The sequence below is a fragment of the Poecilia mexicana genome, unplaced genomic scaffold, assembly GCF_051168715.1.
Source record: "Poecilia mexicana isolate PSO_F unplaced genomic scaffold, ASM5116871v1 scaffold_19, whole genome shotgun sequence".
Lineage (NCBI taxonomy): Eukaryota > Metazoa > Chordata > Actinopteri > Cyprinodontiformes > Poeciliidae > Poecilia > Poecilia mexicana.
In genome coordinates, this window is record NW_028263388.1 from 17,769,237 (window position 1) to 17,787,579 (window position 18,343).

The 18,343-nt window shown below is 38.5% G+C and overlaps 1 protein-coding gene across 1 annotated transcript in view; it reads right to left on the reverse strand.

Annotated features, from left to right (window-relative positions):
- The window catches only part of usp54b (ubiquitin specific peptidase 54b), a 53,237-nt gene extending 35,867 nt beyond the window's left edge, over positions 1 to 17,370 (reverse strand). Inside the window, exon 1 of the mRNA XM_088001059.1 lies at positions 17,215 to 17,370. Within this exon, the coding sequence (XP_087857185.1) occupies positions 17,215 to 17,370 (156 nt within the window). The remainder of the gene's footprint in view (positions 1 to 17,214) is intronic.
- Between the last annotated feature and the right edge of the window lie 973 nt (positions 17,371 to 18,343).

Sequence of the window (18,343 nt, forward strand, 5' to 3'; positions counted from 1 at the left end):
GCCTTACCGCATTTTTTTTTTATTTCTATAATCTATGCAGATTCAAATATTTTGAACATTGGAAGGTGTCTACAAAATATTTTCAAGACTAACAAAGTTGGAGGAGTTACATTATACCAGGATTTACTGGTATGAAAACCAAATCAGACTGAGAATAATTGGTTTAAACTGTGAAATTGTAAAAAAAATCTCTGATTTTGACTGGACTAAACTCAACTAACTAAACAGAGCATAATTTAACTAAACTTAACTCACTTAAATCAAGTGAACTGAATAAACTGAACTTGATTTAAATGAACTAAATTGAATCAAATTCAGTAAATAAGATTCAATTGAATTGAAATCAGCTGGACTAAACTAGATTGAACTGAATGCATTTCTATTTGATTTTAACTGTATTTAAGATATCTCAAATTGCGATAATGGTGCTGACAGTGCAGTGTTGCTAATAAAAAGAAAAAGAGAAATTACGTTTCTGAACTCAGGTACCAGCAACGAGTGAATTTTGACTTCAGCTGGTTGGAGGCTGCAGCACCAAAACATGGGGAGATAAAAGCATAATCAACTTTCTCCATTTTGCCGACGGATAAAAATGACCTACTTTTTAGTTAGGAAGAGATTTATGCTGGGGAAAAAATGCACTCATTTAATATATGTTGTTGTTTTTTTCTTCTTTTTTTTAGAAAGCCTGGGACAGAAATAAACCTAATTTGACTTGACGTATCCGAACAGCAGTTGGTCCTCTGCTGGTTTTCAGTCACAGTGGTGGATTCAGTTGCTGATGAGACAGCTGGACTGAAAAGCAGCAGGTCTCCTCTGTGTCCTGAGGACTTTTAAAAACACTATATCAGGAGAAAAATATTCACACACAGTCACAGTTCGTCAGCATCTGTTCCTGTCCACAGTGGGTCCATTTTAGTTCATCAACCAGAGGTAAAAGAAAATCAAGCTGAAGCAACAAAACTGAACTACATTTCCTTAAAATGTGACTTTACATTGAAATGTTTGTTTTTCTTTCAAATCTTCTATTCATTAAATAAAGATTTACAGTATATTGCTTATCAAACTGAAGTTTTAAGCCAGCCTTTATGATTTGTTTGTAATTTTTTTGTTCCTAGGTAACAATCACATCACTACTTTCACTCCTGGATTCAAAATAAATTTCATTTCAAAATTAAAGTCTGGAGGAAGAGAATCCAAGTTGTTTGAGATCCAGTGTTTAGTCTGCACCTTTAGATGATTTTGGGAGCCATCGTGCCTTCTGCTGTGCTTAATCAACTCCAGAGTCAGAGCTGACATCTACAAGGTCTTTTTGGAGTACTTCATGCTTCCTTTTGCTGACAAACTTTATGAAAATGCGGCTAAAGATACAAAAACTTATGCTAATGACTGTCACATCAATGTCCCTGATTGACCAGCAAAATGGCCTGATCTGAACTCCATGAACTACTGAGACGAATCTAGTTAAATGATAATTGTATCTACATGACATCTTGAGAGAAGGGTGTCTTTGCAGCCTTAAAACCTCTTAAATCATGCATCTAAAATTAATATCTTAAAATAAGTTTTAAAAATGTAAGTTAGCCTTTAATATGTTAGTTACAGATCTTTAATTTTGTCTTGATAGAACAATTTAATTACCTTTTTTTTTTTCTTGCAGAACTTTTCTCTCAGGCAAAACTTTGGTCACACTCACCGCTAACATACCCTCGCTAGCTAGCTTGTTTTTTATTTTGCGTCTGTCAAGTGCGAATTTATCGCCAGTTGGCAGGTCAAAGTTTGTACATGTCTGTGGAAGTAAAGGTCTTAAATTTCATTCAAATTTATCTTAAGTTTTCAATTTGTGTTGGTGAAACCTGCAGAAACCCTGCTAAAATATGTCCATGTTGAAATGTTTAGTAATGTGTTTTGGCTTTAATCGCTATTTTTAAGTGGGGAAATTGTGAAAAAAAAATCATGATATGTTAATTCTGGCATAACTAATCCCCTAATGGTTTATGTCCTTTATTATAAGTTCAGTAGATCTGATTTCAGGTGGCATTCTGGAAGCAGTTCGCCAAAATGGCTGCGATGATAATGGTGTGAAAATGTTCTCAAACAATAGGCTTCATCAGAGTGAGTGCAAGTCGAGTGTTGGCAACGGCAAAGGTAATGCAGTCGTGCTGCTGACGGAGAGGAGTGTGTATGTGTGTGAACGAGAGAGAGAGAGAGAGGAAAAAGGGAAAGTGTGAGCAATATTGTGTGTATGTGTGCGATATGGTGTCTGTGCTGACTGCAGCATTGCGCCAAGGAGAATGGAGGGGGAATAGACCCTACAGAGAGAGGGAGGGATGGAGGGAGGAGTGCAGGGAGAGAGGGGGCGGAGTGAGTGAGTTTGAGATGTGTGTTTAAGTGTGTGCGCACATGTCAGCGTGTGAAAACAGAAACAATCAGCACCCACTCCCATGTTCATTCATTTTCTCCCTTCTTTCCTCCAGTTTTCCATTCTTTCATTCCCTTTCCTTACTCTTTTTCCTGGTTATTGCAGTGTGTTCTCAGGTATCTGCATCCAAGTGTGCGTGTGTGTAAATGTGGAAGTGTTTTGCTGCTGAGAGAGATAAATTGTTGCAGTGATTTTCTTGAGGGATAGCTACCGCTGGCGTCCTCTGAACTTATCTCCACTACGCGATGCAGCCTTTATCTGCTGCAAATCAACCTAAAGTAAAGTAAAACATAACCTTAATTTTTGTTGCTGCATCTTTAAAGAAGTTGTTTAAAAATTTAACACTCCATTGAAGCTAATTTGGTGGGTGTCTGCCTCGGTTATTCGGATGCTTTAATCAACTCCAAGCAGACTGTGGGGAGCAGGGTTGCAGCTGATAGCTGGCAGGACGGTTAATAAAACCTGACAGGAAAATACGGGACACCACCTTACATTTCTACACCCACAGCTGACTGGCGCGGTGCGCGCTACAAATCCTGTACGTGTGCGGCGCAAGCGGGAGGATCCTGAGGTGCGTGGCTGGAGTGCAAAGTGAGATTTGTGAGCGTTTCTTATTTCAGTGTCCCAGCGTGGGATGTGCTGGCTCAGCGCTTTCAGCCGGGCCAATTAATTACAGCGAGGCGCTGGAGACGGAGCGGCGTGTGGAGCGCGCACATCAACACCGGGCCGCATCACACACTTCCAGGATGAGACACATGTATAATGGCGCTGATGCAACAAATGGCCGGAGCGGGGCTGCATTAAGCTTGGTCATTAGGACGGAGGCAGGAGGTTACAGATCTTCATCTTCTGGACTGCTGGGATGCCAGACTACCAAAGGACTGTGCAAAACTTTTAAACCATTCTTTATAGTTTGCTCCCAAAGAGAAGGATAATTTTGTGACAGACTTCCAGTACTGAAGTGCATTTATGTTACAGCAATGGTGCGTTTATATAAATATCAATTTAGCATGATAAATATGAATATGCAAGCTAAACAAAAGTACACCAATATCACACATAACTCAGTATAACTATTATTCAACTGTTTGTATTACAATCTAACCATTTATTTAGGTTCTGATCAACATTTGTGTGTAAAATGATCAAAGACAACAGAGGCCTAATCCACATGTAGCCTAATATTTGGGAAAACAAATATATTTTTATGCATTTTTTTCCTTTCATCCACACAAAAGCTCAGTTTTTACTACTAAAACCAATTATGAAAAATTCACACCAAAGTGGAGATTAGAGAAAACTCCATGTTTGTATGTGTTCATGGGAAAACAGATTTAAAGTGCCAACCATTACAGCCTGTGACATATAATGCACCAATATATCCACATAGTTACTTTAACTTAATTCCTAATCAACACTATCTTGTATTTTAATGACTTTATAAGCTAATATGCTATTCAAAAGTAGTTTAACCTACATTTCTGTCCACACAAATGACCCTCCTGGCACCATGTTTAATTCCTAACAGGTAGTCGTTGTTGTTTTGAAGCAGTCTCATAGATTTTAGCTTTGCGCTACACTGCCCCCTATGGGTTCACCATGTTCAAAATAACAATCAGGCCGATTAGCGTGGGTTCATGTAAAAATGTTTCTGAAACTGATCCTATGTGTACAATATTATTTCTTTAAACGATGTGACGAAGATAGTCATTTTTATAAAGTCCTGACTGCAAAAACACAAAATCTTATTAAGTATTTCTAGCTTAGTTTTTAGTTCACTTGAGCTAAAACAAAACTAACTTAAGGTAACTTTTCAAGAAGGAATATATGAGCTTGTTTTAAGTCAATAATGCATTAACATTCATTTAAAAAATGTACTAGTTCCACTGGCAGATTATTTTACATAACAAAACATTTCTCCCATGTTCAGCATGAGGAAAGAGTCTGATTGCATTCATTTCAATAAATATATTTTTCATAGATTATCGAAAAGGGTAAGAATGATTTTTGACAACACATAAAAGCAGAGATTTTTTTTGATTGATAACACAATTTGAGAGACACTTGTCTCACTTTTTTTGATAAAAAAAAATGGACTAAAGAAGGAGGTGATGAGATTCTAGTTCACATTTTGTGGTGCTTGATCTGTCAGTGAAGTTAAAAGAAAATATGGATTAAAATAATAAAAAAAGAAGATAAAGAAATCTGATTATGAAACAGAACAGAAGCAGAACCAGACCTCCCTCATGATATTCATATCAAGTGTGATTTTTTTTGCTCATATTTCAATGACTGTGAGCAAATTTCTGCCTGATGAGTCAGTTTTAAGATGGTGCAAGTTTATCAAATTCTCATGACTTGGATAACACCAAACCTCAGCTTCCGCCACAAGAAATGAATTAGAGAATCACAGAATATAATTAATTTATAAGCAGAACGGAGAGATTGTTGTATTGTTTCTGAGTGAATAGTCTTTTAAATAAATGACTTCATTTGGTTTGGGTTAGTGACAAGGCTGAGTTTAAACAAAGTAAATTCAGCTTTTGAAGAGGAGATCAACACTTTGTAAACATGTATTGGCTTTCATGGTTTCACACAATTTATTGCCATAAATGAGAAAATGTGACGGATTGAAATTTGGTTATTTACCATTCAGAGGAACATTTACTCTTTTTGATGTTAAGAGGCTGTATGCTTTGTCACCAGTTTGAGAAGGACCTCGCTGCAGCAAACAGAAAGGGGCGGGGACGGACCACTGTCAGCATCGTACCTTATTTGGAAATGGAACCATTGCATTCCGGAAGTGAAGGGGGCGCTATTTCCTATATTATCCGCGGTCTCCCGTTTTTATTTTCTTTTTAAATCTGTGATATATCTTCATTTTTAATAAGGAGTTTCACTCTTAGCATGTATTTGAACTTCTCTCTTTCATTTTCTTCAGCGCAGATCACAGTTTTGAACAAATTCTGTAGTTTTCTGGGTACTTCTAAATCTAAACCCCTTAGTCGCATCTTTTCCAGCCTGCTACTGCCTCTAGTGGCGTGGGGGTGGTAACACAACTAATATAATTACATTACTAATCAGAAGACCATTAAGTCTTATTATTAATTCTGGCATTACTGGCATTATTAAGCCCAATATTACTGTGTGCACAGTACACCCTTCTTCAGGGCATTTACACAAAGTAACTGTGTTTTTCCCTGATTAAATTCAAATGCCACTCCATGTGAATTAAAGGCAGAAGATAACAAATAAACATTGTAAAACAAAACAGACTGGTTCTCATTTTTACAGAAAAAAATAACACACTGAAATTAGTTATTTAGAAAAACAGGAGTTGCTGTTCGTACCTTTAGAGCGCAGAAGATGCATGAGTCCTCCATGCACTTATGAGTGGTCAGCTGCCGAAAGCTTCTCCTAAAGATGTCAAGATGCCACAAGACCTGGAAAACAAAAACACACGCTCATTTTTTATTTTATTCAACTTATCCAGTTGAGAAATAATACTTTATCCCACAAAAACTGATGAAAGGAATGCATACTTGTTTGACTTGGACTGAGATTTCAATTCACAAACAGATTGAGTCTTTAAATATCTTCCTGTGGAGAATGAACAGGAATGAATAGTCAGAAAAACATTGCTGGGGGTTTTAATTTGTGGGAAACACACACACACACACATCCTGTCAGACTTGAGTGCTGCTCCGGTACAGACAGTCCATTAAAACCGCTGTTAAAACATCCTTTCATTCAAAAGGATGATGGTCTACCCAAAATAACCACCTGGAGGAGTTTCCTAAATAGCTGCCTGTTGGAACGGTTTGTCGTCTTTGGTTTGATTACATGAAAGGCTCATGGTTTCCACGGTAACATCACATTCGGTCTGATTATATCTGCAGGTGCACGGCAATCAGAAAAATGTATTAGAGGCGCAAACGTTGAAACATTGCTAAGGGAAGTTTATGTACAAAAGCAGGATTTATTTTACATTTAAAGCAGTTGTCTCTTTGTTTTATGACAAAGAAAATATAAACGAGCACCAACTAATTTAACAAAAATATAGTTTAAACCTTGATGTATTAGCAAATTGTCATATTTTTTCAGAATCCTCCACATCTCATATTGTTCCAGGAAAGTATGTATTTCACCTCATTTGTCCAAACGAGGCGATGAGTTTGAAGTTTCTGGATTTTTGTATTGAACTTCTAACAAAAAACTTTTTTCTCCCTTAATCCAAAATATGTCTAACAGCCAGTCTCTGCCCGTCTCTCCTCTTTGGGTCCAGGATTTCTTGGGAACTCAAGCTGGAAATGAAGCAGCTTTTATCCTCAAAACCCCAGAATCCCTTCGGCTCACTTCCAGTTGGTTTTATTTTTTTATGTATATAACCAAACTGAAGCAATAAAAGTTAACAAAGCATCAGAATCAGATCTTACAGTCAACAAAACCCTTTACGTTGTGCAGATGAACACCGTGAGACTGAACTAATTCATATTAAGTAAACTGCGTGGAAATCACCAAAACTAGGCTGGTGTGATGTTCACTTTCTGGTGCAAAAATAGGAGCAAACTTTCCACACGGCTGCATGTTGGTTTCACAGTGCTGAGGCTGCTCTGATATTTCTGGTTGACATTTGAGCTCAAACAGGCCGTTACAGCTGCTGCGAGGAACCCTTCTGTTACCTCTCCGCTGTCGGGCTCAGGTATCACCATGGCAACCTCAGCCCCATTCATCTGCTCGTGTGCAGAGCTTTCTTGATTGGGCTCGATTAGTTTAATCTTCCCAGAGGGGGAACGGTGCTGATTATGTGATGCGGGTACCGCAGCGAACGACACAAATTAAGGATTTAGCTGAATGTTATAAATTGTATTCAGTCTCAGCTTCAAGGATGCTTTTTGTTGTTTTTTTTGTTTTGTTTTTTAATATCAGCAACTCTTGTCGGGGCATTTCTGCTCAAAATACCACAAAATTAAACAAATTCATCTTTATGAATCACTTCTCCTACACAGCGTCCTCTCTGCTTTCTTGATCTTCAGCAATAAGTGGGAGAGAAAGTGAAAGAAGAGAGAAAGACAGAAAAGAAGAGTGTCCTTCTTTGTCTCTCTCTGGTGCAAAATCAAAAGGAAAGAGCCATTCGCGCATTCATTTAGTCAGCTGAAGGATAATATTGACGCTTCAATGTCCCTCAGGCTTCGACTGAGATTGGTAAATTACAGGCATGTAGTTATGGAGACACGAGCGCAGAGTGTAGTTTGGCCTGAGTGACACAGGTTAGGAATGACAGACTGCATGCTGACCTCAGTGTTATGTGTTCAATTGCTTCCTCTTGGTTATTTGAACTCCTCCTCTGACTGTAGCGTATTCGGTCGTGTTCGTGCACAGCAATGCAGCAAGCGCAAGGATAGTGCACCATCCCTGCACCTCCCTCCCTCATTACCAGCAAGTCTTTCCTTCTCTAATCACCTCTTCTCTATTTATTAATACTATATCTTGTTAAAATGTGGTGATTTGCCTGTTTTAAGACAGTCAGTAACAGCTACAAAACTGGAACCACTTAAAATATTAATTTTTGAATAAAAATGATATGCTCACATCACACGCCCCTCTGAGCAACATCTCCACTCTGCAAAAAAACAGATCCCTGAAGAAAGCTCAGGCAATTTCAGCTGAACCCAACAACCCCCTGTTCGCAGAGTGTCCCCTCGGGACTCAGATTTGCTTTCAAAAGCGGCAGAACCAACACATTTAAGAATTCATTTTTACCTGCCGGTGCCGTCTTTTTAAATCATATGTCAAACTCGAGGCCTGGAAGCCGAATCCGACCCGCGGTAACTTTTTATACGTCTGAGGGACGCTTGGATGGAGCCTTCAAGATTACAATTGTGTGATTAAATATTGTTTTATCAATCAAATTAAAAGTTTTTATCTGTATGCTGCAAAACTACATCAGTCAGTCCTCCCAGTTTTTCGATGCTGGTTTCACAAAACCAGCATTTCCCCACACTTTTTTGAGTCTGTGTTTAGTTTTTATCAAAGTTTTGGACTTTCTGTTGCAGTAGGTGAAGATCTTTGTCACCAGATTGCAGTAAAATTCTTATAAGAATAAGGGAGCATATTACAAATGCACAAAAACAGCCCAGGTAGGTAATTATGCAGCATCCTCAGTAAGAAAGGAAGTTATGTTCTGGAGAAAAACATTATAAGAGGAACCATTGTTGAAACACATCTTTGTTTTTTTTATGTTAGCAAACTATCCTCATCGTTTTCGCCAAGGTTTCCCCCAGAAAACGTGCAAAGTCTGAATGCTAGTTCAGTCATTCATCCAGCGGCCCGCCACGTTTTTGAGTTAAAAAATGTTTAAAGTTGACAGGAAATTTGAAAATACCACTTGATAATTATGTGTTATTGTAAGATTGGAAGATTAATGCCTGAATACCAACCATAAAGTGTTAAAAAATGCAAACATTTTAAAAAGACTTCAATAAATAAGCAATGATAAGCCTGGCAGGGGAACAAGTAAAGCCTGGTGGCCCACCAGGCTTATAATACCTTGGGGGGAAACCCTGATTGTCGCATTTAAAAACAAATTAAAATGGAGCCATTAATCTCAGAGAAACATATCATCTGTATGTTAATTCTAACACAAGATGAATTTTCTTTAAATAGACTCTCATTTCCTCTCATTGATTCAAACTAAAATATTCCTTCATTCTGCTCTTACAGTTTAAAATGACATAAAAAAATTATAAACCTAAATTTTAATGTGAGAGAAAAACATTTTCCTTGCTTCTAATAAACGAAGCATAGGCCGCTGCAGTCTTTACTGATGGGAACCATAAGTGTTGTGACAAACCCAAACAAGCCGCCTAGATTCCTGCACAAAGTAAATCTTTATCCTGACCTGCAATACAACACCTGGCTGATGCCGCCATCCGCCGCTGACCTCTGCCCTGCATGTCCTGTTCCTACTGTTCTGCTCTCACATTACCACATGTAGTAACGGCGTCTCTATTCGCTGCATTTTGATTACTAAAGGATGCTGCTGTCTGTGCCACAGCCAGGGCTTCAGTTTCCAGCTCTTCCATTTTATATGAGCTTCTATTGAAGCAGTGAGGTTTAAATAGTAGGAAAGGTCAATGTTAAAGGTCAATTTATTCAAAGTAAAGATTAAATTGCTAAATGGACATCAGTTATTGAGAAAATTAAAACAAGAAAACAACAAAAGCTGCTGTTCTCCATGCTGGAAAATCTGTCAGCCATCTTCCTTCACAATCTAATGACAATATGATATATTTGTTATTATATAAAGAACAAAAAAAGCTTCAAATGACGTCAATTTAAACTGAAAAAGCATTCACAAGAGTTAAACTTTTCAACATTTTCTAACTTTGGAACCACAAACTTCCACACATTTTATGTTCTTCTTATCTTTTATTAAGTGATATAACAACATAGTAATTTTCCAAAGTTTATATTTGACAAATAAAAAACTCCTGCCAGTTTTCATGCCAAAATTGAACTTTTTTCTTTCCTATGAAGAAATACGTGTGGCAGAAAACTTAAACTGCACATCCCCAACCAAATGTTTCTACATTACTTTACACTGGTTCATAGATGGAATATTATTTATGGGAGGATTTTAAATGAAAGCGGCGACAAGGAGTCACCTGAAATGAAACTGAACATAAGAAATGGAGGAACGTCTAAAAAGTCAGTTTGCTCACAAAAGTGTTAGGAAGGTTTTGGTTTCCAAAGAGAATAACTCTCAACATTCAAAGGTGAGATTTGAAAGAAATAGACTAAAACTAAAAACTTCTAGGAAAGCTCAAAGGCCTTACTTATAATAAACAAGACTAATAAACTAAAATAAATTATCCAATCATGATATAACTCAGAAAACATTGCACAGCCTTGTAAAAAAAAAAGAAAAGAAAGAAAAAGCAGAAAAGGCCCAAAAAGAAAATGAATTCACATCAAATACATTTTATCAACCCCAGAGGGAAATTAAAACAGGGTCTTTTAAAGGTGACCTATTATGTTTACTATAGAATCGGTAAATGCGCTGAACAAAACATGTTGATTACATTTTTACTCAAAATTATTCTTAAATAATGATATATTTTTTTAACTCCTTTCAGATTGAGCTGTTTTAGGGCGTCTTGTCACTTTAAATCTAAATGAGCTGGTGCTGGCCATGCGCCCCTATTTGACGTTTACACTTACATGTGAGAATAACTGCAAACAGATGCGCTATTACACAATCGTACATCTTTGAAAAGCATAAGTAGAGCCTCCTGCACAACTAACCAGAATGCACCACGTGGTTTATGACCAATAGTGCTGATGCTACTCTGCGGTTGCTAGGTAACAGGGCTGGGTTTTTCTGGGGTTCCTAGGCACGTCGAATGTGACAATTGTGAAACCGCTCATTTTCCAGAGACTAAAAGACATAAACTTCTTACAAAAACATGACTCTGTAGTTTTATAAGTGCTTACGATGGATTTTGGAAGTAGTGAAAGTAAAAAAAAACATGCAAAAAGTACATTTGGCACAATAAGTCTCCTTTAAAACAGAGACCGCAAAAGATTTGATAGTTAGAGTCAAAGTTCACTTTACAGCAACACTGCAATGGCACAGATCAGTTCAGATCTGTGAATGGCCCAGTCCAAGTCAAACTAAGTCCAAAGTACCACTGAGAACTTGTGTAATGGTTTCAGGAAAATCAGCGTTGATGGATGTTCTCAAATTAATCTGACTCAGCTTAGCCTACTTTTCAAAGTAAAACTCACAGTGTGTGGATTTCTCAAAGGACCTGCAGCTCTAATTGGCCCAAACTAAAGTACTGACTCAGAAGTGCTAAATGCAAATGCACAACACACTTTTCGGACTTTCTTTGTGAAGAATGTTTTACCCATTTATCACATCCTTCCAATACAACAATGCACTACTTTGTTTTGGTGTTCCACCTAAAATCCCAAATAGAATACATTAAAGTTTGTGGCTTTACCCATAAAAATATGCAAAAAACAAATAAAGTAGAAAGAGTTTGCAAGGCATTGCATGCAGTGATGCAAGAACAATGGAAATATGCTGCAAACTATTAAATTAGTCATGAGCAAACGGTGTTAGGGTAGCCCCTTTGGTTCTGCCAAGGTTTTTTCTGTTAAGCTGCACTTCTTCCCATTATTAAAAGATGTGCTGTTGGGTTGATTGGTGACTCAACTGTCTGATAGACGTGCAAAGTTGTTACTCTGTGTTAGAACAGTGATAAAATAAATGTTCTTCATCCTCATCTGCTAGCATCAGCAAAGATAAGCTTCCCCAGCGCCCGGCCTCTCCTGGAGCAAACCAATGAACCACAATCAACACTAAACCATTTTGCTTTGTCACATAGTGGAAAGTTACCTACACTGTAGTATTTTTTTTTCCTTCATTGCAGGCGACTGCAGTGTTATATAAATGACTTTGAAGCTTTCTGCTATCCTCTGCTCCACTGATAGCTTATCTTACATTTCATTTGCATCAATGCAACTGCAGAAAAAGTATTTCAAGCACGGCCACGAAAGTGTTAATCGCATGACAGCTAAACTTTTTAATCAGTTTATTTAGTGTATAAAATACTGCATGAAACACTGCAGAAAAAATTATAATAAATGTAGATAAATGCAGTAATCTGCATGAATCAAAGATGCAAACATTTGTGCCTGACCAGTGAAGCCCATGTGTTTCTGCCAACTTCATAACACACGGCTTCTGGCTTTTGCACTCTTGCCTAAGTTAAATGAAAAACTGCTGAGCATGTACGTAGGTTCTGCAACAAATCGGTGACCTGTCGAGGGTTTGCACCGCCTTTCACCCAACGGCTGCTGAAGATAGACATCAGCCACGACGGATGAATGCACAAACGTAGATTTTACCTTGTAGTATTTTTCCTCAGATTCTCACAGAAGAGACTTGTCTGCTGCTGCTGATGTTGGTGCTGATGCTGCTGCTGCCTCACAGCGGCTCCACTGCAGCAGAACTGGGTTAACTTCCTGGCCCAGGGGGGTCCCAGTGGGCCGCAAAGAGTCTTACATTCGCACTAAATCCACTTGTGGTAGAGCATTTTATAGCAGAGATTTGCTAGCACCTGCTAGGTAATTGTGGCATTTTTATTCTAATTAACAGAAAAAGAAAATTAAAAAAAAGCAAAAGATTTAAGGGAGGTTAATTTAAATACTGATAAATATAACATTCAAGTAGTTTGTGGTATTCTTTTTGTTCTTCTGCTCTTTATAGAGCCAAACAAGCTGGTTAATAAGTCAGTTTGTCATTTTTTTAAATGTTTTGGATGAATAAAAGGGGTGGACAGCACTCCTTAGGTCGAGAAATCCTAACTGTTCATGATATTTTTATTTTTTTTGCCCTGTTTCTTGTAAATGCAGTAAAACAAACTGGTTATCTTCTTTCAGCCAGCTGACTGGAAGCAGGAAGCAACATTTTGGGAGCAGCTTCATAATAGGATTGATTATGTCCAGAATACTATGAGCAATGCAGCACTTTTCTGCATCTCATGAAAAAGACTTTAAACTGAAGGAACTGTATGAAAGAAAATGTCCGCGGTTCTAATCTCACCATGTTGAAAAACTGAAATCTTTTTAGTATCTGCTAAGAAATATTTTGACATTAGCGTAAGAGTTAATCTGGTAGCTAAGCTAAATTAAAGTGCCATGGAAATGAAGGAAAGCGCTTTAGATTTGCTACTCTAAATGCATCTTTGTTTCAAGCTTTCATTTCGAAGCAACAGAAGAATTAGTTATCATAGTTACAAAAGTATTAACGAAGCAGTCATCACTTTTAAATACTGTTTGTTTGACAGCAATTTGTGAACTCTGGAAAAAAAGAAATGGTGACAGACATCAGTGTTGTGAGAATAACTAGATATGAGCTGCTAACGACTCTGCTATGGAGTTTCCTATTGGAGAAGCAAACAATAATCGGACCTGATTGGACTGATCAGAGATTCTTAAAACACTATTTAAGATCAATGAAGACCTTCTGCTGTTTGGCAGAAATGACACTGCAGCGCATAGCCTGACCCAACAGGACTGAATCATTTTAAACGATAAAGGAAGTATGGTAAAGTTTGCAAAAATGTTATTGCTTCAGTATTCATCAGCGCCTGCCAGTGTATGACTCACAATTAGATGGAGGACTTTTCCTTTCATCTTTTCAACTTCAGTCTTCAAAATAAGTAATTAAACTTCAGGAAGGCGCTGCCCTTGTGAAACAACAATAGTTCAGCCTGAAATGATTTTCATCCAGTTCAGTAAATGAGGCAGGAATCCCTCAGATTTATATTGATTTCAAGGGAAAATATTTATCCATTTTCACTAATGTCATATCAGAAGCTACTCAGCAGCTTCTTGTATTTTTCGGCTTCTATACTGGTGACTTTAAGGTCACAAGGCCTCATTGCCTCCTCATTTGATCTCAGTTTAAAGAAACTCCAAAGCATAATTATTGCTTTTTTTCTGTTGTCAGGTATTGGATTTAGTGTTTTCCCTGGATTTTTTGTGAAACAACAAAAAGATGATTGTTCTCTGTTTTCCCAGAAATACTGGTACAGTCTTGTGAATCCCAAAATCGATCGATGCATCTTCAGGTTTTATGAGGCAGATCTATTGTTACTCCCCTGCTATTTGCATTGGTCTCTAAAGAAAAAACAAGCCCTTTCTTAACATTTAACATTAAATTTCTTCTCTTCACTTAGCAGGTGGCTTAGGCACTCTTTAACTTTTATAGAAGTGAATAAAATTCCAAGATTAATGAATTATAAACCGCCACACGAGAAAAAAGCATGAACACACACACACTCACACACACACACACACATACACACACAGTGAAAGCCTTGCCAAAAGCAGCTAAGTTCTGTCCCTCAGTTTATCCCTGCTCATCTGTGTCCAGCTAAGCATGCTGTCCCCTCAGTGTGTGTGTGTGTGTGTGTGTGCGTGTGTGTGTGTGTGTGTGTGTGTGTGTGTGCGTGTGTGTGCGTGTGTGTGCGTGTGTGTGCGTGTGTGTGTGTGTGTGTGTGTGTGTTAGCGTCTATATGTATCCTTGAGGTGGCCCAATTCTCACTGCTGGAGCTGCTTTGCATGTTTCTTCATTTTGTCCTCCACTTTGTCTTTTCACCCTTTCTGCTCAAGCCTTTTTCCTCTTACCTTACTGGAGTCTTTGTTTCCTCTCTTCCTCGTAGCAGTATCCCCTGAAGTCCTCTCCTCATCTTTTTCATACTGTATACTCCTCATCCCTCCTTCTTCTTCTCCTCCTCTCTGCAGTCTGCAACTTTTACTCTTTGCATCTACACCCCTCTGTCCTCATCAACTCTCCCTAAGCTTCTGCCCAATCCCTCTTCAGCTTACTCCAACCTCTCTCCCATCTTCCCCTCTCTCTCTTTCAAGCCAATAGTCAAGAGGCATTTCAGTGTGTGTATGTGTGTGTGCGTGTGTGTGTGTGTGTGTGTGTGTGTGTAGTGTGAGCCAGCTGGAAGTCTTGGTAAGGGCAAGAGTGTCTTTTTTTTTATGTATGTGTAAGCAATGCAGAGTTAGCATCTCTGCGTACACACACTGGCCGTCCACGCTGAGGTCAGCTCCACTAAAACACGGCTACTGCCCCATAATCCTGTGTCTGTTACTCTTCTGATTTGCAGTTTGCTGCAGTGTTTTAGGGGCAGATGGGCAGGGCTGCACAACTTTGACGAATAAGCTGTCAGTCAGCATTGTGCATATTAGCGCAGACCACTAAAATACCTTGAAAATACAGTATAGTGCTTTGCGGAAGCGTTCATGCTTTAACTTCATCACGTTTTGTCACATTTCAACCACAGACTTCTCCTGGATTTTATTTAACAAATCAACAGAGTCGAGGTTGAGGAAAAGAAGGAAATGCATATATTAGTTTCACAATATGCACAAAAGAAAACACCAATTTTCAAGTCTTAACTGGACCATTCTAACACATCACTATGTCCTGATTTAATCCACTGCATTGTATAAAACTGAGAGTGGCTTAGATTTTCAACATAAAGGGAATAAGAAAAGTGTTGTGCAAAATCTATAAACAATATTTAAAATAGAATCACAATAATAATTTTGGGGGGATTTGACTGTGTGTGTGTTTTTGCCTTTGGACTGAAAACAATGCGTTTATTTAAAATTATTGTTTATGAATACATTACCATCCTCTTATTACAAAGGTTTCATGTTTCTCTTTGTTCAAAAGCCTTTCAAAAAGAAATAAGATTAAATATTTGTAAGTTTTTTTATGTTTTATTTGAGAAATAATGTATTTTAAAAGTGGATCTCCTTAATGCAGATTTTGCAGTAAAATTTATTTTGTAGGAATAACGCAAAATGTCTCTTTGAACTATAAAGGTTTCAGACAGATTTGGTATTCAGCTCAGATTATCTCCGCTCCACGTCACTCTCTTTCGAATCACATTTAACATTTTTAAAACTGGAGACCAGAAAACCTTTGGCTCTCTTGGTTTTCTTTTGATTTTGAACTCAAGATGAACTCTTGTGACAACCAGACTGTGATTCCTTTGGCAGAAAGTGGTTTTGTTAAACAAATACTGTATGTGGAAAACACTGCAAATCAACTTGAACACACCTTTATAACTGTAAAATAAGCATCATGATGCTGGGATGCTTTTCTTCACCATAGACAGAGAAGATGCACAGTGTTGATTTGGAGGCAGATGGAGCTAAAGATTGGGCTAATAGTTCAACTTCCAGCAGGACAATGACGTGAAACATACAACCAAGCACTGAAGTAGTTCAGATTAAAGTGCAAAAATGGCCTAGTCAAAGTTCAGACATAGATCCAAGTGAGTGGTAAAATGTGAAAACTGCAGTTTCTATGTGATTATCATCTAATCTGACAAAGCCTGAGCTATTTTGCAAAGCCTGAATAGTAGGGCAAGAACTAATTATTATTTTATTAATCAATTAAGCTGTTGATTACTGATTATTCGTCCAAAAGAAAAGACAAGAATGTGTCTCTTCCTGTGCAGATGGTTGAGAAGATCACCAAAAAAAGCTAAATATTGTTCTACAAAGTATTAGTTGAAGAAATAGAAAAATAGAAACTTCATAGTTATGTGTTAATATCACTTAAAATATCATAAAATACTTTGATCCGTGTTGCTGCAATGTGAAAACGGTCAGAGGGACTGTAAATAAGCTTTCAAAGTTTTAGAAATTGGTCAATTTGCTAAAACTTCAAACTGGTTCTAAAAACAACCCAAGAGCTTTAAAAACAAACAAACAAACAAACAAACAAACAAACAAAAACACCCGGCTGTTTTTTTGGCAACAGGTTAATGTTTTTTGGTGTCTGGAAAACGAGCTGTTTCAAAAACCTCCCAATTGTTAAGTCTGCACTATTACCTAGCAACCCCAGCCAAGCGCAGTCCAGTTACCTAGCAACCCAAGCATTTGGTGAGCTGCATAATGGCTGTTGGAAAAGACAAGTGTTTTGTTATTGACTTACAACCCAGAAACCACTTCCTGCATTCTTGTTGATTGTGCAGGAGGCTCTACTTCTGCTTTTCAAAGATGTACAATATAAATGCGCATCTGTTTGCAGCCATTTTAACGTGAGTGTAAATGTTGGGTTTGGGGGATCTGACCAGCAGCATATTATCTGGATTTAAAGAGACAAGAGGCCCTAACGCAGCTCATTCCTGAGAATTACCCTCTATTTTTAGATTAACGTTGATCTGTGGCTGTGAGTTCACCCAACTGACCTGCAGAGCACTGTTGAGGAAGCAGCTGTTTTGTCCCGGCTCGTTGCTCAGGCCTTTGCTCGGCGCGATGGAGGTCATGGTTCTCGGGGTCACCAGCCCCTGCATCCCGCCGGCCGCTCCGCCACCAGAGGCAAAGTAGTTCCTCTTCCACGACATCACTATCTGGACGTCCCCGTTCCCACAGGGATGCAGAAAAGGGGCAGGGCAGAAGACCAGGCGACAGCCTCTATGTCACTCCCATGAGAGAGAAAGATGGAGAATGGGAGAAAGGCAGAGCAGGAGGAAACGGAAGGAGGAGTGGAAGGAAATCTGTGGACTGAAGAGATGCAAGATGTCTTGGATAGGGATCTGGCCCCCATACAACCCTCCCACTGTCCTGCCGTGTTTTTCTTTTTTAAAGTGGTCCACTTATATTTGCCAGTGATTGCGTTGGTTTTCTGTTTTTAGCTCCGTGGGTTTATAAGTCTGCGTTTGAAGCCATGAGAGCGTTTCCAAAGAATGATTTGGCAGATTCTCTCAGATAAAAGCGGCTCTGACAGCAGTGCTGCTCCCATGTGGGGATCCCTGTGGTTTCTTCTCCTCTTTCACTTTATCTGGAAGACACAAAAACCAATCTGTTAGGACTCAAAACATCAAGCAAACAGGAACATACCGAGTTCCTACAGCAGCTCTAAATGGAAAATCTAAAGTGGACCAACAAAAAACCATCTGTTGGGTGTCTGGTAGCGGCTAACTTCAGTAGCTTTTGTAAACTGGAGAGTCAGGAGAAAACATCTTCCTTTTCTTTGATCAAGTACTTTCAGCCCTAACAACATAAGATAAAGATTGCTCACGAGAATCAAGTACAAGACTACGAGTTCTAGTTAAGCTCAGTTATACGAATGGTGCTGAACCGAACCTTCAGGTCCGATGCTCACACTGTCTAATCTAAAATCAGCCTCCATGGACAGTAATTCATTTTGGATGCTTTTGTCTGTTATGTCACATTTTAATCCGTGCACAGGGACCCGATGAGGAGCTTATGGCGATTCAAGCATCTGAACTTTAGTGTGATGATAAAGTCATGAACACGACTGAATTTGCATAACATCGCAGGGCAGAATGTAATAGAGCCGCAGTCCCCCCACCA